General features: G+C 45.7%; 1 protein-coding gene across 1 annotated transcript in view; it reads left to right on the forward strand.

The window, feature by feature from the left end:
* The first annotated feature begins 1,186 nt into the window (after positions 1-1,186).
* Positions 1,187-27,306, forward strand: part of LOC146190788 (fat-like cadherin-related tumor suppressor homolog) — an 86,726-nt gene continuing 60,606 nt past the window's right edge. The window contains exons 1-12 of the mRNA XM_084601171.1: positions 1,187-1,329; positions 2,444-2,640; positions 2,699-5,602; positions 5,654-5,789; positions 7,219-7,742; positions 12,634-12,774; positions 14,467-14,671; positions 18,002-18,141; positions 18,471-18,634; positions 19,243-19,568; positions 22,440-23,105; positions 24,949-25,250. Of these exons, the coding sequence (XP_084457297.1) occupies positions 2,464-2,640; positions 2,699-5,602; positions 5,654-5,789; positions 7,219-7,742; positions 12,634-12,774; positions 14,467-14,671; positions 18,002-18,141; positions 18,471-18,634; positions 19,243-19,568; positions 22,440-23,105; positions 24,949-25,250 (5,685 nt within the window). The 5' untranslated portion in view covers positions 1,187-1,329; positions 2,444-2,463. The remainder of the gene's footprint in view (positions 1,330-2,443; positions 2,641-2,698; positions 5,603-5,653; positions 5,790-7,218; positions 7,743-12,633; positions 12,775-14,466; positions 14,672-18,001; positions 18,142-18,470; positions 18,635-19,242; positions 19,569-22,439; positions 23,106-24,948; positions 25,251-27,306) is intronic.

A 27,306-nucleotide genomic window follows, 5' to 3' on the forward strand; every position in this document is an offset into this window, starting at 1 on the left:
CATTAAATCTAAACCATATCATTAATATCTCTATGAAGTTCTGCTAATTGAAAAACAACACTGTGCCATGGACGCGCGATTGAATCGCGGCCGCCGCGAGCGTTTTCCGATGGAGGCGGAGAGGAAGGTGTGCTGTGCGATGTCAGTGCACATTTAATGACCCCAGGCGAGTCTCAGGGCCTTAACTGCTTTGGGACGTTGAACACCATAAACCAACCAACCAGTTGTAAAACAATTCGTACAAAAACAGTGAGGAATTTTACACAATTATTGAAATAACTATATGGTGATGATTTATGGTTGTGATTTGAATGTGCTATATATATATATATATATATATATATATATATATATATATAAAAAAAAACAGACGAGGTTACGCGACCTATACCAATACGTGCTCGGCAGACAAAGCTCTTTTTTTAGCAAAGCGCTGACAAACACAGGAAAACGCACGTTTTTAAATTGAGTTTCGTCTTTTTTTTATCGCTTAATTATTTCGATCGGCTGTAAATTCGACCATCAATCGATTTCTTCGCAGGCATGTACTTTCTTTTTCGATTTATGTTGGTGCCTCTCAGCGGCATTTCATGTGCTCCAGCTACCACATCAATAATGAGTAGGTACGACGAGGTGGACACTTGGGCAAAACTCGGTGTCCCGCCGTTCAGACGAACGACATTCACGACTTCACTTCACTTCACTATGCAATTGATGAAAAATTGAACAAATTGGGGGGAAAATAGTTCATCCTTAAGTTCAAATCACAGCAAGAGCAAGCTTCGCGCGCTCTTTAAAACTTTCTCGCAGATCGCGCACCCTTTACGACAAGCTTATGCACGTTCTCTCCCTTTTCAGACAAACCGGTCAATCAGCCTTTTCGGGGTTCTGACCTGCATGCCAGCTTGACAAGCTTGTTTTACGCTGGCATTATGGCGCGTCAGTACATCGTTATATGTGCTGGTCGGAAATGTTATATCAACATTTGTGCTAGTGACTATATTAACACAGTTGCTTCCGCAGATAATCATGACCGAAATATGGCCCAGCCGCCTCACCTAACTCGCCCGCTTCGCCCACTACGAGCTATGCTGGGCTGGCTGAACTACGCCAATCCAAGCGCTGCAGTACCTAGGTCACCACGTGACCTCGAAGGCGGTGCACTGCTACATAACTTGCCTCCCTCAAACGATACGCATGGCTAGGGAAATCTAGGGAGGATGGAGCGGGCAGCAGCGGCAACGTCGGGACAGCATCAGGGAGGTCAGCGGCCGCCGCCACTGGTGCCGCTTTGTGACCGCGCCCGGCGCCAGCGAAAGAGGCACACAGGTGGGCCATTGCGCTCCTTGTTACTCGCGCCAGGACCTTATTTTGAAGCATGCCACCTGGCGCTTGAGCGCCATCCTTCCAAACGGCAGCGCTTACCTCTCGGTCTGGGCCAACGCTTGGCCAGCTCCTCGAAGCCTTCCCCGTTTTGAACAGCCCCGCGCGCGCTGTACAGCTCTGTCGCACGCGCGTTCCGCGGTTACGCGCGTGCCGATCTCGCCGTGCTTCTCTTTCGACACCAAAAAGCCACTGAGAAGAACTTTTCCAAACGATAATATGTCATCCACTAACGATCGAAGTTTGCGGGGCAGCGGCTCTTGATCCGAGGCCGTGGAGGCTGACAGGCTGCTCACTTCCCGATTAGTGGGTCAACGTGCTGCTGTGTTTATATGACATGCGGCATGTATGCGTGTCTGCCTGGCTGTGATGGCCCATTGTACGCACGAAGACCTTCGTCCCTTGTGCTTACATTTATTTAATTTTAAGCCACGGCTTCGGTCTCCTGGATTTCAGAAAACAGATCAAAACTTTGCTGGACCAATGTTGACAATAGTGCTGCTGCTAGTGTTCGTAGCATTCTTGCGTTTTTGGGCATGTACGATAGCCTTTGAGGAAAAATTTCATACATTAGGCACACGATTGACTGTTTCGCTGTTTGGAGTGCTGTTGGATAGACTGTAACATTTTCCTAAACCACCCGTGATGTAAAACCTCGCTTGCCCTTGGGTAGATCAAAACCAACTTCACCAAAATTGATTTCGTCGAGTTTGAGCCATATAGTCTCATGTCTTCGGTTTCTCGCCTATTTTATTTGGAAAATGACGCATCAGCTCCGGCAAAGCGCGGTTATAATATCTCCGATCAACTCCTAAATATGTTCCTTCGATCGTCTCTCGTCGCAGCTAGTCGCGCGCCCACGCGGTTCGCGTGACCGGCTTTCGGGGAAGTGGTTCTACTCGTTTGTTTCGCATTCTGTGGTCATTTAAATCAATAACCAGCATGCCTTCAATGCGTCTTTCGGGGGTATCAATGTCGGTTCGACGTATACTGGGCCCAACATAATACATTTTTCTATAAGTGTGAATTTCGCGAAGTAACCGAAAAACTGTTTTTGCAGCTGAACATGCCTAGGTGACCATGGGCCTGCAGCTGCTGCTGCTGCTGCTAGTGGCGGGATGGCCAGTGGCAGGCAGCGAGCGGCTGGCCTTCACACGCACCCTGTATAGGGCCAGCATCCCAGAGAACTCGGCTTCCAAGCGCTATGTTCAGCCAAGCGAGAAGATGGGTGTGCATGTGGACAGCTCTCACCTGCAGGTGGGTCATTCTGTATAGCCTGAATGCAGGCTTCCGACTAATGTGTTGTTGAATGCAGGTCCGCTACAAGATTGTCGCTGGCGACAAGGAGCGGCACTTCAAGGCTGAAAGCCGACTGGTGGGTGACTTCTGGCTCCTCCTGATACGGACTCGCGCTGAGAGCAACACAGGGGCCTTGAACCGTGAATATGAGGATACTTATCGTGTACGAGTGAAAGGCTCGGTACATGACACATTTGGACATAGGCGCCTGCCTGACGTCCACTGTGAGGTGCTGATACAGGTGACCGACAAAAATGACCTCAGCCCACTATTTTTCCCCACGATGTACAATGCCACGGTGCCTGAAGACACACCTTTGCACCATGTCCTGGTGAAGCTGAATGCCTATGATCCAGACCTTGATGTCAATGGGGAGATCTACTACCGTCTACTGGAATCTTCACGGCAGTTTGCTGTCCATCCGACTATGGGAACAATCTTGTTGACACGGCCACTTGATTTCCAAAGAAAACCAGTTCACCAGCTAACTGTGGTGGCTGAAGATAGGGGTCCCAAGCCCAAGACTGGCAGCATACTCAAGTCAAGCACGGCACAAGTAGTGGTGCATGTACAGCCAGTGAACAGGCACAAGCCAGCCATATTTGTGCGCCATGTCCATGCTCTCGTAGAGGCTCCTGAGGTGTGGGCTGTGGTTGTAGTGACAGATGAGGACCCTGGCATTCATGGCACCATTGGTGGTCTAGACATTGTAGACGGAGATGCTGACGACCACTTCACAGTGGTTGCTGGCTCCCAGCCTGGTGAATACAGCCTTCGCATTGACCCACGACGGCCTCTGAACCCTAGAGGATACACACTGACACTCAGAGCATGGGACCAAGGAACGCCTTCCCAGTTCACTGATGAAAAAGTTTCCATAAATCCTTCTGAGCTGAATAATGTGGTCCCTCAGTTGGAGAGTTCCCATTATGAAGCAGACGTATCTGAGGAAGCCCCGCCAGGAACTCCACTGGTACACGTCAAGGCTGGTGTGGCTGGATCAGCACCCCTTGTTTACCATATTGAGTCAGGCAATGAAGATGGCCACTTTGCACTGAACACGGCGACCGGAAGGCTCAGTATAGCCCACTGGCTTGACTATGAAGCCAGGGCTAACTACTCATTGGAAGTTACTGTCACCAACAGTGCTGCTAGAGGAGCACGCCACAAGGCTGTTGCCACGGTTTCTGTCAGAGTGCTTGACTTCAATGACCACGCCCCAGTTTTTGATCCCATCATTGCAGAAATTTTACTCGAGGAGAACAGACCAGTGGGGACCAAGGTGTTTACTGTTCATGCTCATGATGAAGACGATGCAGAAAATGGCTATGTAAGCTACAGCTTGGTCAACCTAAACACAGTGCCTTTTAGCATTGATCCGTTTAGCGGTGAGGTGTCGACGACTGAGGTTTTGGACTATGAGACAATGCGCCGCAGCTACATGCTACGCATTCGTGCCACTGACTGGGGCGCACCATACCAGCGACAGGCAGAGATGGCTCTCATGGTGACACTCGGGGATGTCAATGACCATAGGCCCCAGTTTGAGAAGGTTGACTGTGTTGCCACTGTTTCTCAACAGGCAGCTGCTGGAACCCAAGTGCTGACACTTTCAGCTGTCGACTTTGATGATGGGGGCACTGGCAGGGTGCACTACAAGATGGAGGCAAGCAGTGATAGCACTTGCTTCCACCTGAACACCAGTACAGGTGTGCTCAGCCTGGCCTGTCAACTTCGTAAGCCTGCTCGTGTGAATGTGACTGCAACAGATGGGCACCATTTTGCTGATGTGATGACGGTACTTGTACGGCCAATGGGTCAGCAAGCATCCGTGGAATGCAGGGACGCTGGTGTCATTGACAAGCTTCGCAGACAACTGCAGCTTTCCGAACGGAACAATGCTCAAGGCAAAATGCTTGACCATGGAGAACCAACCGCCGCTAGTTTCCTGGAGAACCGGCACAGTCCGCAGCTGAGTTGGCCTGATGATCTCTCTGTGAATGAAAGCCTTCCCCCTGGCTCAGTGCTGGGTTATGTAAAAGCCAAAGATCAAGACCATGGCTACAATGGCCGCCTGGTGTATGCCATATCGAGTGGGGACCAGCATTCTTGCTTTCGTGTGGATATGCAGACCGGGGCACTTCTCCTGACTTCTCCTCTCGACTACGAACTGGCCTCTTCCCACCTACTTAATGTAACGGCCTATGACCAGGGCCAGCCACCCAGGTCTAGTTCACAGACAATGTTTATTCGGGTGCTTGACGTCAATGACAATGCTCCGCTGTTTGAGAAGTCTGCGTACAGCTTTGTCATCAATGAAGATGCACCTAATGGTACATCTGTGGCTCGACTTAGGGCATCTGACAGGGATCAAGGACCTAATGCAGATTTGCATTTTCAGCTAGACTCCGAGCAATTTCACTTAGATGATCAGACAGGCCTGCTGACAGTGCATGGCCCGCTTGATCGAGAGATCCATGACAAACATCTACTTATTGTTACTGTGGCTGACAAAGCTCCTCAGGATCCCCTTTCTTCCACAGCCACTGTCAGCATTGTGCTTAGAGATGTTAATGACAATGCACCACGCTTTTCCCTTGCTCCTTATGTGGTCAGGATTCGGGAGGACTTGCCTGTGGGCACCCTAGTGACATCTGTGCATGCTGAAGACGCCGACTTTGGAGAGAATGGCAGGGTACAGTACTCTCTGGATGGCCAGCATGCTGGGGTCTTTGACATTGATCCTGACACTGGCCTTGTTCGATTGGCTGCCTTACTGGACTTTGAAACACTGCGGCTGTACAACGTGTCCGTGGAGGCCCGGGACTGTGGGGACCCTCCATTCAGTAGTGTGGCAAGCTTAATCGTCGAAGTACAGGATGTCAACGAGAATCTGCATGCACCAGTCTTTCCTGAGCAGGTGAGAGCAAATGCCGGCACAAGGGCAGTGGCCAATCGTGGTGTCTTGCAGGTGACCAGTGTCAGCGTGGACGAGAACCAGCCTCCGGGAACATCTGTCACCAGACTGGCGGCTACAGATGAAGATGGTGTCACATACGCTATCACAAGTGGCAATGGCCTGGGCCTTTTCAGCGTTGATGACGATGGTATGTTTCCGGTTTCTTCATTAATCATTGTTGAGAGCACAGGAATTCCATGTGAATATGAGTACTGGCATTTCTGCCACTTTATCGACATTGTGTGGCAAAGCATAAGAGGCTGCCACTCCGATTCATTGTGTAACCAGTGCTTTATTATTCATATAGTAAAAATGCCGATTCTTAAAGGATTACAGGCACCAAATTTTTATTTGCACGTTTTTCTTTCAATCGATGCATTAGACGTTAATACAAATGGGCTACGCCGTGGTATTAACCTGTGATGGCAAAATCATTTACAATTGAATTTCTTCTTGAGGAATGGTTTCAACAACCAAACGGTGGCTTTGACGTTGTAAGATGTGCTTAGGTCATGTGTGGCATAAAAAAATTTGCAGGATAGTTACAGGTGCGCAACGCAAATGTGGTAGCAAAAAATTTGTCACAGACATGTAATGTCTTTTTCCCGCAAAGTCAGATAACAGATGAATTTAAACTTGCCTGGGATAGCAGCGATAGGTAATTTGCACAGCTGTTTAGATGCACTGGTTAGAGCATACTTTAACCCCTTGAACTTTAACCCTTGTGGGAGCACAGTAACACAAACCACCTCTGCGGGCTGAGGTGCTCGAAATTGGGTTTTTGGAGCCACTTTCAAGCGCACACTCTTAAGAAAGCTGGGTGCTGGGCCAGAGGACACTTGTACCTATCTTTATCTGGCAGTGGGTTTCAAACCAATCACCTCCAGCAGTTGAGGCAGATGCCCAAGCCACTAGGCCATCCATTGCTTCCCACCCTTTCCCCCTCTTCCCTCCCCCCTCATCTCCTTGCATAAATGTGAAGAGGGAGATCTGCCTCTCTCCACGTTGCCAACTGATGCATGCAGTACTGCGGACTAGACACTGACGATGGAGCAAAACTCTGGAACGCACTAAGAACAGCTAACGCTTAAAAAAAAAGCTGTGATATTATTGCTGATACATAGTTTTAACAGCGGTTAAGTCTTTGGAGCTGAACTGGCAACAGACAACGTATCAATAGTCGTGCTGCAGTTTTATTATGCCTCGAGGGGCATAAACATATCTTGAAAGCCATTGTTTTGTTTGTGAAACCAAAACTGCGCAAGAGAAAAAATTCATTTATAAATTATTTAGCAGTCGTATTGAAATGCTACATGGCGGCCCATGTATGGTAATGTCTTACACATAATTACAGTAAGAAAACTTACAACTTAAATTGTGCGTCTATAGCCTCTAAGTTCCTCGAGAAAACTCACTTAGTTTGTACTTCATTACTTATAACATCTTGGAAGATTTAGTAGAATAAACAGTATGTATGTAGAGTGATTAATTTTTAAACTGTGTTTAAGCACTTTTTAAGTTATCAGTTACTATAGGTCAGAAGCTATTTCGTATTTATAAGAGACCTTAACTTTCAGGTATGATTCGCACTCGGGTGTCACTGGATCGAGAGACCTGCGCTCACTACTGGCTCACCGTGGTAGCCCGTGACCTCAGCCCTGTGCCCCTGGAAGCCCGCCTTGACCTTCACGTAGCTGTGAATGACATCAACGATCAAGTTCCCCTCACAGAACAGCCAGCGTACAACGTGACCGTGCCCGAAGATGCCCCGCCAGGCACGTCTGTGCTTACGTTGGCTGCCCAGGATGAAGACTCGCCAACAGTGCACTTCAAGCTAGCAGATGATGCAGCCGGTCACTTTTCCATTGATAGCCGCTCAGGTGTCATCACTACTGCCAAATCGTTAGACCGTGAAGTGCATGAGCGGCATGTGCTTGAAGTGGTGATTACCGATGCTGGCAAGCCAGCACTCTCATCTGTCACGCAAGTGCTCGTTACAGTTACCGATGTCAATGACCACGAACCACAGTTCACACCGGCTTCGTACCGCTTCCGTGTGCTTCCAGCTGATGGCCGGCAGGAACCAGCCCCTCTGTGCCAGGCAAGTTTGTCCTTCCCGCGTGTTCAGTAGAAACTGCCAGTATGCTTTGGTGATACACTGTAGCATATCTTTGGTGCTGGATGGCAGAAGCTAAGGAGTTGCAGGTTAAAAGCTCAATGTGGCATGTATCAAAAGACCGGGTTTATAAATCATGTTTTACTCGAATGTGGGAAGTTTGTCTTGCAGTCGGCTTCTATTCATTCCATCATGGCGTATAGCTCTATCTATGTAATGAACTTCAGACTGTGCCCAAGTAATTATGCATTTTACTTAGGTTCAGATACAGCACAGTCACCCTACTGTGTGTTTCAGATCTAAGGTTTGTTTTTGGTTTTGTGTGATTAGACCTGTTGACCATCATCTGCAGTCTGAAGCATCGGATGTTAGACATTATATTGCTCATATCCCTGTGAAAGTATGAGTGCTTTTTGGGAAACTCAGTGTAGAACCAAGTGAAAAGATGAATTAGCTAACTTGGAATGGATGGAAAGTGATTGAATTTAATCTAATGAAATATCTAATGAAATATCTTATGTTTATGTTTATGTGATTTTTTATTTGTTCTTGTGTATTTAAGAATTTTAACCTTTCTAATGTTATGTTTTATTATTTTGTGCAGCTAGAATGTCTGTTGTTACAGTTCTTTTTTTTCAAGGCTCTATTGCTGGTGCATAATAAGAAGGGATGTTATTCTCTTGCGAATTTTAGTGTAGTTCATCACTGATTATTAATACACTAGAGAACTGAAGCTCGGTTTAAAGCAGTTAATATAATGTTGCTAATAGAATCGGGAGATTTTTTGAAAATGACAAAATGATTTCCTGCTTAATTGACATCTAAGAAGATGGATTGGGTGGCACTGCTTCTGTTAATTGCCTTTAGTTCAGTTTTTTTTGTTAGCGTATTCTTAGGCTAGATATCAACTTGCACATTTTTTACTGTCATAAAAGAAAACAGGAAAAATTTAGGGGACACTGATGCTCAGCTTAACAATATGAAACGGTAGCATTAATTAGTCCCTTCAGAAGCCTGGAGCCCTGTTTGCCTATCACTTTGCAGACATACACTGTTTTTTGTATTTTTAAGTTTATTTTTATGTACAGCAACACACACAAGTCCTCCTTTCAACAAAGTCAAATGAACATGCCTTGGTGGCCTAGGGGTAGCCTGAGTGAATCGTGACACTAGTGCCAGAGGTTCGTTTCCCATCTAATTACCCGAAAAGGATCTAGTTTGTGGGAACAGACTACATTCCTTGAATTACAGCATGGTTGCCCAGGACTCCTTTGTACTTTAATTTACACTTGCAAAACGGGCACCCAGTTTTCTTTATATAGGTGTTAGTTATTGCTGTATAGTTTGTCTTCATTTTGCCACTTCAATGAGATATGCGAGGGAGATTGATGTGCTGTACATGTGCATATATAAGGCAAAACTGGGGACCATTTAAGCTGTGCCTTCAAGGGTATGATGCCACAGTGTTAATGACTCTCGTCTGCTGCTCCCATTGTGGATCCTCGTTCGCTTAATCACTAATCCTTTAATTTGTGGCTCTATTATCTTATACATACTTTTTAGCGTGCAGTCATAAACTACTACATCTTGTGAAAGACAGCCCAACACAGATATAAAGCCCTTCTTCTGAATCCAAGGGTTGTGGAAAGCTCAGTTCCCTTTATTGGCCCATCTCAAAAGAGAAGCCTGAGTTGGCAGCTGCTGCTGATGGTCTCATGATGTCACGCAACTCGACGAACAATCAATACCCGTCCTTGTCAGCTGCTAACCTGCCCAAGACAAACCCACGATTTTTTGTGCACTTGCCAACCACACCAATGCCGGATTTTCTGGACAATGAGGCCTTTAAAGCTCTTGCATTAAAATGGGAGCAAAATTGCACAGATGGAACTGTCTTAAGCAGACAAGGATAAAAAAAAATTGATTCCCTAAGCAGTGCTACCTTTTTTTTCGAGCTCTTTTTCTTATTGAAAGGGTACTGCAATATGTTTTTTTGCTCCTGATTATTTTGGTTCAAAGAATTCCTCGTGCACCTTAGAGGCCAGTGCAAAAAAAGAAGAAATATTGAAATTGGGGCATGTGTATGAAAAAGTTTATACAATCTTGAAAATTTTCAAAGTAGAAAGTTGAAAGCAAATTGCATTTTACTCAATCATTTCAATCACTTTGATCCCAGATTGGATGTTGCCAATAACGAGCCTTACGCACACACAGTGGAAGCTTGCATACCATTGTTGCCTTCTGAGCACAGCTTGCAGCTGTGCATTTTGATGGCATCTTTGTTCTGCTTACACATCTCTAATGAGGCAACACGTAGGGCTGCAGCAGGGGACCCCCATTGCCTGCCTCTAATCCTTTCAGTATTTAGGTTGGAAAGCTTATCCCATCAGCATCCATACCTCACTCACTATGTCCTGTTCATTTCTTTTTATATTGGTTTGGTTTGGTTTATGGGGTTTAACGTTCTAAAGTGACCCAGGCTATGAGAGACACCATAGTGAGACACCTCCGGAAATTTCGACCGCCATATTGTTGCCCATGGTGTCTGCCGACTGTTTGAAAGTGTTACCATTATTTCTATTGCCATCTTCAAAGAATCTGTCCGTCTGGCGTTTTGTGGTGCTACTAAGTGGAATGTGGAGAGGACAGTAGGTAGAATGGAAAGAAGGTTAGAGGCCCGGCAGAAGTAGAGATCAGGTGGAGAGAGAACAGTGACTTCCTGCTGCCAGGTGTGTGGATGCCACGAAAAATGAACGTTACATAGAGGACAAGTGTACACAATGTGCCACATGCTAATGCATATTCTGCCACATGAATTGCATTATCAATCTGTGCATTTTTTTTTTCCACTGTCATTTTAGTTTCGACACTTCAAAAAATTGCTGTCCTTTCATTCATAGCCTTAAGAAAAATGGAAAATGTCACCCCTACTGTTATTCTTATTAGTTTACATTTGCCTCTTTTGCTTTCATTTTTTTAGTTCTGAAGCTGAATTTTGTCAACGCATTAGTCGTTGTAGTAATTTACAGGATATAAAAGGGTTATGTTTGAACTCGACACCAAATCAATGAGGATGGCCACACTTAATTTGGTTGTGGCCTCGAATCTGCTGCTCAAAGCTGCCATTGTATTTCGACACTGCCAGTCTGAAATTAGTGTTTCTGGAATAGAATTACATATAACATGTTACAATTTCGGTGATCTGTCTAGACATTAAGGTGTCATTATGTATCATATTCTGCATCCAAAGAAAGAAAAACTACTTGCTTTATATTAATTCATTGCAGGGCCCCTTTCAATTAGGAATTCTTAGCCTTTGAGTACATGCATTCATGCATACAGACTCATCTGCAGCATTGCTTGGCTTTGCAAAAAGAAAGTTTTGCTGCGTCCTGGGACCACGCTCAAGTGTGGCCATGCTGCCATACGGGCTCGCCGCATAACAGAAGTATAATTGTGCTTATAGCTGTATATGCATTTGTGTAGCTTTCTTGTAGTAGAACCCCGCTATAATAAACTCGGATATAGTAAAAACTCTGATATAGTAAAGTGAACCTGAAGTCCCAGTTCACCTTCTATAGACGACTGTATATTTTCACCCCTTTATAGTAAAGACATTTGATAAAAATCGGTTATAGTGGAATGCGTCTGGCCATGGCGACGACTTCCCACGAAATGACATTGCCTCACGAGCGCCACCTAAAATCGCGAGGCAGTTTTTTTGTTCGAAAAAAAAAAAAAAAAAAAAGACTAGTATTTTATTAAACGGCTTTACCACTAGACTTAGTAGCACTCAGGAGAAGCGAACTTTACGTAGGCCTTGGAGCCGTGAGGGAAAGCATGCAGCGCATAGCATGGAAAGAAGGCGGCGCGATCCATTCAGAAAGTAAAGGAGAGTAAAAGTGCATTGAGAATTAGGGAAGGGAAGAAACAACCAAACATTCACAGCACTGTGCAGCACGAAGCAGCAGTGGCAAGTACTGGAGGCACGGCTTGTGCGGTTTTGCAGCACTTGACTGCCGCGTGCATTTCTCATCTATTGCCGTCTTACTTAAAGAAGCAGAAGATGCCGCAGTGTTCATGCAACACTTTGGTTTTCACATGAAATCAAACTCAGTTATATTCATAGCCATGTTGCCCCCATGCGTGAAAAGTAATTCCACAAGACGTAAACAAAAAAAAATCTTATAACTGAAAAAATGGGACAAAGAGACGATGAAGGAGAGATGGAAGGTTTTTGAGAGTATTTTTGTTATTAAGCAGCAAGTCGTATTCAGTAAGTAGCCATCTGATTACCAAACGGCATTTTCAGGACCATGTTATCACCAACAACTGATATAGTGGAGACCTTGGTATAGATTTTTGCCGGTCCCAATGACTTTACTATAAAGGGATTCTACTGTAGTTCTATATTGCCAGTGTGCTGATGATGCAAAAATTCGGGGGCCTGTGGAAAGGCTCACTATTAAATTCAGGGTAATGTAGTGAGCTAGAGTAGAGAATGGTAAAAGTAACATTAAGATACAGGAAGAGGGCATAGTGGTGGGTTAGGGAGTAAATACGAATTAATGATATTGTAGCAGAAATCAAGGAACGGACATATAGTATTGTAGAGAAAAATTAACTGATCTCACTGGTCTCTCTTAAGACTACAGGAGTGTATTCTTTCAGAACGTAAGTGGCAGAAGGTCAGGTGGAGAGGTGAGGAAGTTTGGGGGGATAAGGTGGCTTTAGCTGGTGCTGAGCAGAGTTCACTTATTTACTTTTTGTTTGTTTGTTTATTTCATACTTCACTTGGATATCAGTGGAAGGATCTTCTGCTTTGCTATAGACTAAACAGGGCTCATGATGATGATGATGATCCACTGGTGTGTAGGTGCTGGCCCTGGACCCTGATGATGTGCAAGGCCATCTGAGCTACTCCATGGCCAATCCTGGACAGTTCTCGATTGACCCTGTCACTGGCTTACTCCATGCACATGTGTCCCTGCTTGATGGTGACACCCATGAGCTAACGGTGAGTTTGTAACATCTCCATGTGACCATTAGGCTGCTGCATTTTTTGGGTATGTGTCTGTGTCACTAGAATTCAGTGGTGCTGCTATCTAAATGCCGTTGCTGTGGCCAGTTCTGTGACCTCTTGCTCAGCAGCAGAGTGCCTAACCATTGCGTCAATGCAGCAGGTGGTAATCTAATATATAATGGCAAAAACGAGGATTGATAGTTGTGTGAAAAAGCTTTAGCATGCAATATTTTCATACTTTTTTTTTTACCTTCCAAGGCCCCACCTTGGGAATGCTCCTAGTATTGTATGCCCTTTGGTAGGTGCAGCATAAAATGAGAGGTGTGTTTGGGCAACATAAAACGTGCCCAAGCACGTCTCTACACAATGCTTTTGCACCATCCGGCTTTCATACACTGCGAGAGCTTGAGCAATGCCTTATAGGATGGCGTGAGCATGCCTGCCGGCACCAGAACAGGAGGCATGCAGTGGCGGCGAGATCATCTGACCAAATATTGTGGTGCCCCTGGTCACCTGCTCCAAAGTGTCTATAATATGACGTCATCTATGTTGCATAGGCATCAAGTTAATGTTTGTGTTGCACAAATGCCTTTGCTGGTGGCATGAGACTTTGCCAATACAGTCAAACCTCATTATAACGAAGTAGTACGGGGGCGCGAAAATGGTTCATTATATCCGATATTCGTTATAAGAGTGCATGCCCAAATTCCTGTAGATAAGCTTGCTAATAAAATGAAACAAAATGTGCACTAATATGGACAACACAAAGGTGCGAAAACGCACAATTTTTTTCATGAAAGACTAGATAAAAGCATGAAATCTCTCTTTTCGTTCTGTAGTGGAGAGGAAAAATGAATACTAAGAGGGGATGTTGCCTCCGTGCGCAATTTGTCGACGGAACCAAAAGACTCGGGGAGTGTAGCGCGCGTGCACGGGTCAGTCGCAGTGGCAGAGGCACAGCAGGGGCTGACGCCATGACGATGCAATGGTGATGGCATGCCAGTCACATGCGTGTTAGCCGTTGCATGGCCGGACTGGAGCAGCGTTGGCAGCAACGCTAGAGCCCGGCCATGGCCGTTCGTGACCTCCGAGATCACCGTGCGTGCACGTGTGATCTCTGAGGCCATTGATCATCAGTGCTAGCTTTTGTCGCCGCCGCTAGATGACGCGGCATGAAAATGCCGGGGCGATATAAACACACTTCAGTGGCGCCGGCCGAGTCCGGGCTTGGCCAAGATCACTGCGCACAGGGCTGTGATCTCGAAGGCGATAAGGCAATAAGCCGTTGGTGGTAGTTTTTATTGCCACTGCTAAATGACGCAGCAGGCGAACGCACGGGCGATTCAATTGATTGAAAAATTGCATTGGTTATGTTTTTTTCCGGCTCTTTTATGCATTTTTTGCCGCTTTAATGTAAAAGAACTGCTTCGTTATAACCAATCTAGCATCAGATTTCGAAAATTTTCTTTCGTTATACAGAAAAAACTCTCATAGAAATAAACCCTAGACCAACCAAACTTTGATTTTAGTTCTTTTTATACAATAATTTGCTATATCTGTGTTCGTTGTAGCGAGGTTCAACTGTATATCTTTTGTGACAGTAGTTTCCCCCTGCTTGCTTTATCATGTATGTTATACTTTATGCAAATGAACTTCACCTCAATTAAGTTCAATTAAAAAATGCAGGTACATGCATCGGACTCTGGAAGCTGGCCAGCCAGTGCACATGTGCAGCTGCATGTGGTGTCACGGCCGGTTGCATCACAAAATGCGCCAGTCGTGCACGAGGTGGAGGTGTCAACCACACTGGAAACAGACCCTGTGGGCCACTTGGTAGCCTTCGTGCGGGCATCTGACCCTGATGGAGATCACCTGTGGTACAGCCTTATAGGTGAGGCGTTCTTATGGAGCCTCTGTAAAAACTGATTGGGCTTTTTTTTTTCCCCACCATTCCCACTTTGAGTTATTGATAGATTTGTTCTCGCCCTACTATCCATTCTGCTGACCGTCCTGGTTAGCTCAGTTGGTAGAGTGACTGCCCAGGAAAGGCGGCGATCCCGGTTCGAACCCCGGACCAGGACGAATTTTTAAACCTGTATATAGCTTTCCTTTGTAGCAGTATGGCTGCGCTTGGGTGGATGTCAATGTGTAATTACTCCCTTGTTACAAACTGATTGCGGCGTCAGCTTTGTCACTCAAAATTTTGGTCATTCAAAGTAGGTGAGCCTAGCCTAAAAGCTTGGAAAAAGAAAATGGATGCGTATCTCATCCCTGTTAATTTGCAAAGGAAATATTGATGGATATTCATTCCTCATGGCTAACGTTGGGAAATTAGAGATTTTATAGCAACCACCTGGCTATGGAGTACATTCATTTTGACCACTCTATGGGGCTTCACAGGGACAGCAGTTTCATTGTCACTGGTGTTGCATTTTGTCAGTCAAAACGCAGCTACCATTGTCTAGGTACAACATCCTCATAGCTTTTGAGCCACTCATGCTGGCACTGTGTTTTGCAGAGACCAGCTTTCACCCCTTTTACTCGTAAGTTTTAAATGGTAGTAGCCTTGAATGGCAATTGGATGGTATCACATGGCAGGACTGACACTATTGAGCTCTCGTTATCAGTCTAGTTGTTGGTCTTAATTGAATGGCTGAACTGACAAGATGGTTGTCAATAGTCCTGCTGTACAGGCTGACTCAGCAACGGTTCCTGTATCCACTCATTCTCTAATTGTTTGGTGCATTGCTCGTCTCGCTAGTATGGACAGAAACCCGAGGGTTTTACAGAGAGAACACATGTGCAAATTGACGTCAAGAACTATCTACACTTATAAATCTGCAATCACCCGAAGTGACTTTGGGAAGGTGCTGCCCAGGGCTGAAACCAAGCACGCTTTTTGTATATTGCTGCTTGAAATTACGTTCAGTTGTAATGCATGAAAAGTGGGAAACCTTTGCAGAGGTTGCTATCTATAAAGAATTAAATTCACCTATTTTTCTGTTAGTTGGTTACGTATGGCGTAGTCGCCTGGGCAAGACATTGAAGTGGGACATGCAAAACATATTGCATAAATGCAGCAATTCACTTCAACATCAGATGGAAAGCGTAGCTCACTTGAATAGTAGTTAGCAAAATCTCCATAACAGGAGTATTAGTGCTATGCCGCTCAACGTGATTTATTGAGTGACTGACGAAAGGGGAGAGACCACAGGCCTGTTGCTAATCACTTGATGTCATTGCCACTGCCACATGCATAAAGTTTAAGAGTTAAAAGATGTGTGGGAGCTGAGAGGGTAACCTGCTACATATATTAATATATTACTGCGCATTTCGATTCCGACTGCCAGCGGCTGCGTTTCAGTGGAGGCGAAACTAAGAGGTGTCCGTGTGCTGTGCAGTGTCAGGGCACATTAAAGATCCCCAGGTGGTCGAAATTACTCCACAGCCCTCCACTATGCTGTGTGTTGCTGTGTGCTGTGTGGTGTGTTTTCATAAGTGTGGCCATTTAATTACCAGACAGCATCTTCAGGGCCATGTCATAACCAACAACTGATATAGTAAAGATATTTGCCGGTCCCAGTGAATTTACTATAACAGGGTTCTATTGTATCACAAGAGAGACCAGCGATGCTTTAAAGATTGTGAAGATAGGCTCATAATATGTTAGCACTCTGTCCATCGCTATATTAAAAGGAACACGAGTTTTTTGTGTTGTCCTAGAATCCATTTTCGTGTGATAAAATCAGTGCTCTGTCTCGTCTCTTTTTCCTCCGTGTGGTGTAATCGTCAAGAATACATCTGTTGGTGAAATCTACTGGCCTCGAAATCGAGCAGAGTCACCTCCTTGCGGCAAAGTGGCAATACCTACTAAGTGCGGATGCGTGCTCGCGTCGTCTACTGTCGAGCTGTGTTTACGCGCGCGTACGGCCGTTGTGGGCATTTGTTTTGCGCTTCCGGTTTACTTTTTTTTTAACTGCCTGCCTCTTATGACAGAAATACGAGCAAGCCATGATCCCACGCTACGAATCAAGGACGTGATGAACCAGGCTGTGTGTCTTCCTTAAAGGCAGGTCAGAGCAGGAATCTTGCATCTGTGTGGGCTTGGGAGATGATATCATAGCAGCTGTTATCGTCCCAGATTTCACCCTGCCCTTCAGTGCGCCAGTCGTTAAGACAGGCGCAGTCTTACGAAAATGGACATGGGCGAGGAAAACAGCATGAGTAGTGCCCATGTTGCTCGCAGAAAGTACATTTCGGATAGCAATTTTCTTCACAGTGTAGCACCGTGTCACAACAGTGACATTTCACGAGGCGAAATGCACTCGCTGTATTTGACACTAAATTTGTGTCTCACACCTGTATATCCATCAAGCATGCGTGCACTGATAAAAAAGAGAACAGAAAAACAAAACTTCATTGGGCAAACAAGTGTAATGCAACAAAAATATCAGGCCCGGGATCGCAGTACAGCTAAAAATGCGTGCGAAATGACGCTCGTAAATCTAAAAAGACGGCCGGTTGTGTGCCTTGTTTTCCTACAATCTGCGCTTCTTTTGTGCAGCATTTGCTAATTCTACGATATTTCTCAACACTTGGAACACTCTGAGCAGTAAATTGCTCATGATTTTAAGAGGGCACATTTTCTTTGCCAGCAAACCAGTCGAAAACTTGGAAATGAACCGACACCGCGTGCGTTTCTTTGAGCCCCGCCGGCTGCCGATCCACACTATCGGAGCGACGGTGGCACCATCTCTAGGTTTATCTCGCGGCTAATTGGCACGGTTGAAGCGTTTTGCGGTATTATTAATTAAAATCAGTGGTTGAGAGGCTTTACCTGAGTTCCATTTGTTGGATCTAAAGTTGAACTTGTGACCTCTTTTCAACATGTGGCTTTGTCTGCCATACTTCTTCATTACAATAACCTTACTTATATTCACCAACTTTGGACTTCTTGGCAATACAGTTTGTGTGCTGGTGGCAGGTCAAGTAACATAATGTCATCATTTTTCGTTATTCAATTTGCCTCACGAAATTAGCAAGTTGTTACATGTCAGCGACAGAAATTTACTGGTAGGTTATGCTGCTCTAGGAAATTTAAGTACTGAATTGGCCTGAAGTGTTTGAAAGGTGAAGTCGAACATTCCTCTTTTTTTTTTTTTTAAAGGGATTTCTCATATGTTAGTATTGCCTTTGTCTGAGGAGTTGGTCTGTATTTCAGGCGGGAACAATGAAGGAAAGTTTATGATTGACTGTGAGCGCGGCTTTATCAAGTTGGCAAGACCCCTGGATCGAGAAGTCTGCTCCAACTACAATCTTACCGTCGAAGTCACTGATGGCACAGCCAAATCTACATCCATGGTGAGCTCTCTGGGCTTGCTATGGTTTTGGTCGAGCTGACAGATTCAGCTTGAACTAGACTCATTTCCTTGACCTGTTAAGCATGCATTACTGATGTCATTTGCTTTACTTGTTGGAAAATCTGTAATAAAGTTTTTTGCAATGAAGACATAGTGTTTATTTTGCACATGAACATCTAGGGTGTTTTTCATATGAACATCACAAATTGTAGGCTTCATTATGCTGCATGAACATGGCATACTTTTACATAAACTTGTACATGGGCCTTCTACGGTGTTCATGTCAAGCGTGCTGATCTTGTCTGAAAGTAGAACTCTCGATTTGTTTAGGTACATGTGGAAGTCCTCGATGCCAATGACAACTGGCCCATTTTCTCCGAGAGCTTGTACCAGGTGCAAGTATCCGAAAGCACAGCTGCAGGCACAGAGATTTTGCAGCTGACAGCTACGGATGCTGATGAGGACCAACGCCTTTTCTACAGCATTCACAACAGGCAAGATACTAACAACATGCTTCTATTTCACGTCTTGAAAGAGTAGGATTGGTTGGGGAGAGAGAAGGAAAAAGAAAAGAAGTGCCAGTCATTGTGATATATTTACCGTGTTTGTACTCTTGAAAGGGTGCTGATGAGAGCTCTGTTCAATTTTTTTGTGGAGTAAAAATTGTTCTGCAATTCTGTGTGGCTTAGTTAATGTTTGCTGCTAAAATGCAAATTTCTTTTTTGACACCCTTCAGTTTAAACTTGTGATTTTGAGACAGAATTAGACTTGGCTACCACTCTTGGGAATTAGATAGTGATGTAGCCAAGCCTCGAGAATCCATATACAAAAAAGAAATTGTTTGGCATCATTTGGGAGAGGGTGGTGGGGAGTTTGGTGCTCTTTGAGTGGAAGTAGTCCACTTGTCATTAGAGCGTTGTAATTTATTAATGTAGGCTTACTTCATTGTGTCCTCAGTGCCTTTTATATAGGTGCTGCTGTGATGCACATATTTTTGTGTTCCGTCTTAGTAGTCTTTTTGAACTACAGGTCTGTTGACACGTAGTTATCAAGCCTACAAATGGCAATCATTGTGACGTTTAAGTGCTCTTTTCCGCTGCAGTGACCAGGTGGCCAGCGTCTCCCACTTTCGGCTGGACTCGAACACAGGCTTGCTATCACTTGCTCAGCAGCTTGACCACGAAGCGTCACAACGACACATGCTGACGGTGGCAGTGCGGGATGCGGGCGGGTCTGTAACAAGGCGTGGATTTGCTCGTGTTCTGGTGCTGGTTGCTGACCACAACGACCATGCACCCGAGTTCCTGCAAGCACGGTACGAGGTGCGTGTCTCGGAGACCGCCACGCCAGGTACTGCTCTGCTGCAGCTCACGGCACTAGATCGTGACCGGGGACGAAATGCCTTGCTCACCTTCACCATAGCCTCTGGTGAGTAATCGCTTCTCACCATTTCTAATGGCATTAAATAGGAGTGTGCGAACGTTCTAAATTTTGAATACTAATCAATTATGTTTGTTATTCAATTCATACTGGTATTCAAAAAGCTGTTATTTGGAATTTCCGAATACAGTCATGCCCCGTTAATATGACCCCCGTTAATATGGACGACCCGAATTATGGACAGTTTTTCTGGGGACGAAACCTTTTCAATGTATTTATGCCTCGTTAATATGGAAACTCGCTGTCCGGACAATGGACAGGGGAAGAATGCACGCGCCCCACTTAGGCCCATGTATTTTTGTCTCGTTAATATGGACAGTGCTTGAAAAAAAAAGCAGAGGAGTCCGAACGCAAGTTAAAGAAGGGCGCGCCGCCCGTGAACCTACGCGACAGCCGATACGGCGGGATGCCTGAATGAGTCCTGTGGGGTTGCAAAGAACCAAAGCGGGCGTGTCGCCGTTCTAAGGGAGGAGGAGCGCAAGAGCGGAGAAGAACGTACACAGCAAACCAAGGGTCAGCGTAAAAAAAACCCCGAAAGGGGGGAACCAGGAGGTTTCTGGGTGCAGCAGAAGTGCCGCCGCAGTCAGGAAAACAGCAACATGTGGGTGCAATAAATTCTGCTGAACGTGAACAGAGAGGCCGGTAAAAGCGTAAGAAAGAAATGACAGTAAGAAAGACAAGTGCCTACAGTGGCGGTGGGAACTGAAGTTTTCTTTCCCAAAGCGCAATGTGTGTTCCATGAAGCCGTTAACGCTTTTCGGTGAGAGTTAAGACACACTCACAAAGTAGAGCGACAAAAGAAAGGCGACGTACGAACACGCAACCGGGACCGGGCATCCCATCCTGGACGTGCTTCCCTCTCATGCTCCTGGTTTTCGTCCCTGTTGCGCTGCCGAACTGCCAAACTATGCACACTAGGCAGTCCGTATGTCGGCTTCGCTTTGAGTCAACGATGCGGCCTTGACAAGGTCTGAGCTCTTTGTAGTCGTCTAGCCGTTGTTCTAAACTGTACTTCAGCTTGCAGTGTTTGTTTTATGGGAACACATAAAAACGGCGCCAAGAAGATGAGATGTTCGATAACCCTCTGCATAGCAGCTTGCCAACTTAACTCCCTTGCTTCCTTACAGAAACGGTACAAGGCAAAAAAAGAAAGAATCAGAAGAACGAAAAGGCAGAAAGGTTAACTAGGCAAAAAAGTGCACAGCATCAGGAGCCTGTAACCCTCAACTTGAGTCTGGCTTTTGGCATGGCGGGAGTTAAATGCAAAAGAATAAAGCTGAACGCAGGCGCGAAGAAATCTGTGAAAATAAGCGGCAAAAGCCATCTCAGTCAATCCAAGCTGCGAGGGACTAGTATCGACAGCTCAGCTGTTACCTCGCCTCAGGAGAATCTCAAGCAGCTACTTAGCGGCTACTTTGCTCAGTGAAAAGGCCATTTTGGAAGTGGCGGTGAGTAGAGAATCAAACGCTGATTCATCGGCCAGTGAGGAGTTCGTGCTCGAAAGTTCGACCAACACAGAGCCCAACATCACGGGTGTCATGGTAAGCGAGTCGCTTCAGACTGCACTACAATTTTTCGAAGACAACAATGACAAGGATAATGCACTCAAAATTGCCGGTGTTCTGTGAAATTTTGACTCCAGTGTTCATCGTTATGCACAAAAGCAGTCGTTAATTACAATTCTCTTTTCTCAATAAAATCTTTTTTGTTTTTATTCATGACTCGTTATTATGGATGACTTGCTTTATGGACAGTTTTGGTCGGAAACCAAAGTGTACATATTAACGAGGCACGACTGTACACCAAAAATGTTCGACCTCACCTCACCTTTTCCGCACTGTGCGCTTCACTGCAATGCTTCTTCACATGCGCTATGCAGTGAAGCATCCCCAAAATATGATGGGTCCGTTTTGCAAAGACTGAAGAGGGATGTTCTCTTTTGTGAAGGGGGAGTTCCTGTGCACAAAGTGAAGCACTTGATGAAAGTGGGAAAAAATGTAGTTCTTACTTCGGTTTCATCTCATATGCAGACGTTTATCATCAGATATCAGAGATCAGGTGCTCATCAGATATAATTACCGGGATACAAATGGGTTTTGGCAGTTGTTTTGTGCCCATTTGATAATTCGAGCTTTCAGTTGATTCAGGAATTTTTTTTTATTCCTTTTAAGGCTGATTAATGAGCATTTACTGTATGCAGCAGCGATATGACAGCTCCATCAGTTTTCATGCAGTTTCTTCCTCTGGTACAGGGAATCTGTTGTAAAATTTATATACTGGATTTTTCGGTAGGGCTTACACTTCTGTGCAGTTCTAATCTGAATTTATTTGCAAATACCACGTGAATTCTGAAATAAACAAGATGAGCAGTGGTTGCTATTTCTTAATTTTAATTTTTTTCAATTAGATATTCAGTATTTGATTTGGTATTTGAAAAAAACTTTTTCCCATATTCGTATTCCAAAGTGTCAATATTCGCGCACCCCTAGCATTGAAACAATGGATGTGAAACAGGTGGTTGCAAGTTATTGTCAAGTGTTCGATAAAATAATGCATTAGGCCAGAATAACCAAAGAAATTGGAATTTGGAAAAAGGAAACACTTACACATGCTTTACTCTTTGTTTTATAGAAGTATGAATCAAGGAATTGCTGGCAGTGAGACTATGTGGGCGCTATTTTGTCTCATGAGTTTTCGTAGGCTGAAGATGCATTCATGCCCAAGCAGACAGGAAGTACTAGCACTACTGCAATTTTTGTCCTTTTGTTTATGTATTGTTCAGCTTTTACTGTGCTTACAGTTTTCTGTAATGGCATGCGTATGAAACATCAAGAAAAATATGAAATGCTGTTTATGCAGGTAACACAGGCTCCACCTTCTCCCTGGATCCCACACTGGGGCTGCTAACGCTTGCACGGGAACTGTCACGCCAAACCCAACCAGAGTTCTTCCTGATGGTGCGTGCCACGGACCACGGAGAGCCGCCGCTCAATTCCACGGCAACGGTGCACGTTGTTGTCACACTGGCAGACAATGCTCCGCCCCACTTTGAGCCTGCCGAGCACACCATCGAGGTGGCCGAGAATCAGCCAGCTGGGGCATTCCTGCTGGCATTCACTGTTCGGAGCAGCTCGTCGGTCTTTTTCCAGTTGCAGCAAGGTGCTGGCAGCCACTTCCGGTTGGACCCTGTGACTGGCGTGCTCTCCACGGGCGATGTAGCCTTGGACTACGAGCAGGAAGTTGTGCATAGCCTGGCAGTGCGTGCTATCAATTTGGCCGGTGCCACGGCTCAGAGTCACATGACAGTACGGGTACTTGACAGTAACGACCATGCACCTCGCTTCCGGCAGCTACTATATCGAGGTACTGTGAGTGAAGCAGCCCCTGCGGGTAGTGCAGTCCTCAGGTACAGCCAGCCTCTGGTAGTGGTGGCCGAGGATGAAGACACCGGCCTCAATGCGCAGCTGTCGTTTTCCATCGTTGAGGCCTGGGCCCGCAGGTTCTTCCGCATCGACGCGAACACAGGTTTGTTTGCACGCATGCTAAAAAAACAGTAAGAAACTTACCACCAAGTCCTGCATGTGGACGCTGAAACGTTTGCCACAGAAGGAGAAATTCAATAAGTGCAGGTGCATTCGCTTTGCACATAGCTATGCTGTCAAAAATATCAGTTCCATGCGTTTTGTTGTACGAAAACTTTAGTGCAACATTAATAGAATAGAAAAAAGGGCGTTCACTCAAAATTTGTGTTCCCCTCTTTGTGAGATTCGTGTTGCTTTAAGAGATATTTTGTCTGATGTTGAACTTAGGCTCCTTAGGAACATAGTACAGAGTGCCTCCTTTGGGGCGTACCAAGCGGTTTTGCTTTTTATCATTTTTTGGGAGCCCCACCACGACAGCGACTTAGGCGTTAGGGCTCTTGACTGCTGTACTCAAGGTCAAGACCAGCCACAGAAGCCGCTTTCCAATGGAGGTGAAAAGCAAGATGCCCATGTGCTATGCAGTGTCGATGCACTTTAAAGAACGTCAGGAGCTGTTTTGGGATGTTCACCTTGATACAGTCGAGCTCACTTATAATGGCCGCAGTTATAACGAACGCTCGTTTATTATGAACCATGATAGAGCTACTGTCAAGCTTGTTTAATGACCAGGGAGGCCCAGAGACTTGTCACTGCCGTCGAAAGATTCACACTCCTAGCCAAGGAAAAGCCTCTGAAAAGCATCTCCCAGGTCTTCCCTGTCCTCCCCCACAGTGTGTCGACACCGCTATAGAAAGGCTACAAGGTCAATCTGTGCGTGCACTCTTATCCCGTTAGGGAAAGCATCTAATGTGGAAGCAAGAGAGTGGTAAGTGCAGGAGAGGAGTAGTGCTGAAAGGGGAATTGCTGCACACAGCCTATGATCAAATGCCATCACCAATTTGAGGTCGGAATACCAGATATGAGGTATGCCTTGCTAGCCCAACAGGCCCAGGTTGTGGGTTACCGGCTGATCCAGATTGCTTTTCGCACTGCTGTCTTGTGGAGGCAGCGCCCCGGCAGTAGACATAGTACATTGTCTGCACACATGCGCTTCGCCACTCTCTTCTCATCGGAAGTCATAAAGGTGGATGCCGGCCTACCACCAGATGTCATGAATGCCTCGGTTGCTATCACTGTTATCCCATTTGGAAAGCAGCTGGTCCCCAGAAATTGTCTCGGGTGGGTGCGTGTGAGCGGGCTAGAGAGCTTGGAAAGTGGCTTGATAGTGTTTGCTTTGAAAAATCAGACATCCGCAAGGAACATTTTAAAGGAATAAATGCCATTCTTTGTCGAACTTCACATTTTTTTTTTTTGGCTAAAATACGGCAAGTCTACTTACTACAAACTTTGGATACAACGAATAGAATCTGTGTGAGTATCAAGTTTGTTAAAAGTGGGCTGCTGTATAAATTCATCATAATGTGATAAAGCATAACATAGTGTAGTGCAAAATAACTACAGGTTAAAATTTTGTGCTTGTAACCAAGAAAGTCAAAGCATGCCGAATTCAGTCAAAGCCAAGGATTTGGTGATGCAATCAGATTGATGGATTAAGTAGTATGGTTGTGTGTTTTGAGGCATACATGTGCAGATGGGGAGGCTTCATTTCCTTGCTAAGCTTTCAATTAACCGACTGTGTATATAATGTATACATGGGTGTGTGCATGCATGCATGCGTGCACGTGTGTGTGTGTAAAAAGCATCGAAGAAATCCTGCCAAATCGAAGTAAGAACTGAAGACTCCAACCCCTAAGCATAACACAACAATAGGCAACATACCACTACTAGCGCAGTGTTCTTTGGTGTGCTGTGGCAGTACACATTGTAAAAAGAATGCATTGCTGCAGGGGCGCTGAGCCTGGTGCAGTCTCTCGACCGGGAGTTGCAGGCCGAGTACAACTTCACAGTGGAGGTGTCGGACTGTGGGCAACCACGGCTGTTGGCCCAGCAGCCCGCCATGGTGAGCATTCGCGTGTCGGACGTCAACGACAGCCCACCCCGCTTTGAGCACGAGCAGTACAACGCCAGCTTGCTGCTGCCAACATACACTGGCGTGCGCGTGGTGCAAGTAGCTGCTCATGATCCGGACTTGGAGGGGCCCAGCCTACGGTACACTTTGATGGCTGGCGACCATGAGGGACATTTTGAGGTGAGCATCAGAAACATCAGATCTGTTGTGTTAGTTCAGCGGTTATCAATCCTTCTAGCTTCATTGGGATGGCACATAGTTTAGGGTGCTCGACTGCTGATCCTGAGAACACAGATTTGATCCTGTTGATGATGGCTGTGTTTTGGTGGAGGCGAAATGCAAAGTGCTCGTGGTTTTTCTGTATGTTTCTATGGAGTTTAACCTCCCGAAGCAACTCTGGTCGTGAGGGACGCTGCAACGGAGAACTCTGAAACCTATTGCGTGGGTTTTTTTGACGTGCATCGACATCACACAGTACATGCCGCATGTTTCGCATCCATAGAAACGTTGCCGCCGTAGCCAAGATAAGACTTGCTCTCCCAACTATGCAATGCCACTGCACGTTAGAGAACCCCAGGAGGTAGAAATTTCTAAACCTCTCCCCCACACTGCCCCTGAAAAAGCATGAGCTGCTTTGAGACTATAGCATTAAACCCTATGAATTGAAAAAGTACTGAAGAACCCTGCTTGTCATGGCTTCTTTCTGTCCCTTTTTGCCGAACATGAAAGCAAGCAAAAAAGGAAGGCCATGCGCATAACACCTAAAAAAAAAAGTGATAAATAAAATGTTGATTAATAAGGAGTGGGTGTATTATAAAATAGTCAGCTTAAGCAATTACATTCTAGTTAGGCCTAAATTTGGCAAAAAAAAAAAGGGGGTAATTTAGGCATGCATGGATTTATGGACATTGGGAACTCAAAGAAAGCTTCAATAAGCCCAGGAGTTTAGCAAGAACGAGTTTCAGGATGCCTGGTCTTAATTTTACTGACTGCATTGACTAAAGAGACAGGCGTCAGGTCCATGGTTTCACTTGCTAAAATGAAGGGATGGCTCTAGGAAAAAGAAAAGAATGGATGAGATGCTTAAGAGGATTTTGTTTTTGCATTAGTTCGAAGCGTGTGACGTTATCAGACTTAAAAATAAGGAATGAATAAGAATGAAAGCTCGTTAATTCACAACTCGTTAATTCGAAATTTTGGATAATTCGAAATAGTCATCGTGGTCCGGTCCGCAGTGCATAGAAGTCTATGCGCGTAACAGCTCGTTAATTCACTCAAAAATTGGCGCCGCCACCCATAATTCGAACTGCGCGCCGCCAAGCGGCGCTGTTAAAAACCATCGTTGGAAGCTTTCACGGCAGAACGATAGATGGCACAACCATCGGGGCGCCGCTAGGGTGCTGGAACAAGTACTAAACAGTCTTTCCTGCCGCGACTCCTTCGAGGAACGACGTTTTAGTGTTATCGACCACGGTTTCGTGTTGCATTTCGTGAGCCCTCGTTTTGCACGCCGCTTGTTGTGAGCTTGTGTCCGCGAGATGTGTTCGCGTGGGAAATACTGTGCCAAGACGGTGAAGGAGAAAGAGGCTATTTTACGCGAGGTGGATGAACGGAAGGCCAGCAAAGTGGAAATCGCGAAAAAGCACGGGATTCCACCAAGCACGTTGTCGACGTACGTCCGAAATAGGAAGGCCATCGAGGATGCCTGTGAAGCCGAAGATTTCGCCAGCAACAGAAAAAGGCTTCGGTTAGCCAAGTATCCGGAAATTGAGACCGCTGTGATCACGTGGGTGAAAGAAATGAGAAGCGCTGACATTCCACTGAGCGGCCCAATTATCGTGGCGAAGGCGGCCGATTTCGCCCTGCGCTTGAATGTGGAAAAAAGACGAGCCTTGATCTTTTTGCCCGCCAACACGACTGCGGCCTTGCAGCCGATGGATCAGGGGGTGATCAGAAACATCAAATGTTTCTATAGGCGCCACATGATCGAGCGCATGACTTTGTGCACTGGAAACCAGAAGACCAGCACCATCACATTGCTCACAGCAATGCACATGTTGGTGCGTGCATGGGAGCAGGTCACGCCGTCCACAATTGCAAACTGCTTCCACCACTGTGGCTTTGCTGCCGGAAGTATGAAAGAAAGTGGCGACGATGGGAGTCCGGAGCCTCTGCCTGCGGCTGTGCGTGCTGTGCTGCAGGACGTCAGTTTTGATGATTACGTTGGAGTAGACAG

Source organism: Amblyomma maculatum, chromosome 4 (assembly GCF_055883805.1).
Source record: "Amblyomma maculatum isolate TAMU_Amacu chromosome 4, ASM5588380v1, whole genome shotgun sequence".
Lineage (NCBI taxonomy): Eukaryota > Metazoa > Arthropoda > Arachnida > Ixodida > Ixodidae > Amblyomma > Amblyomma maculatum.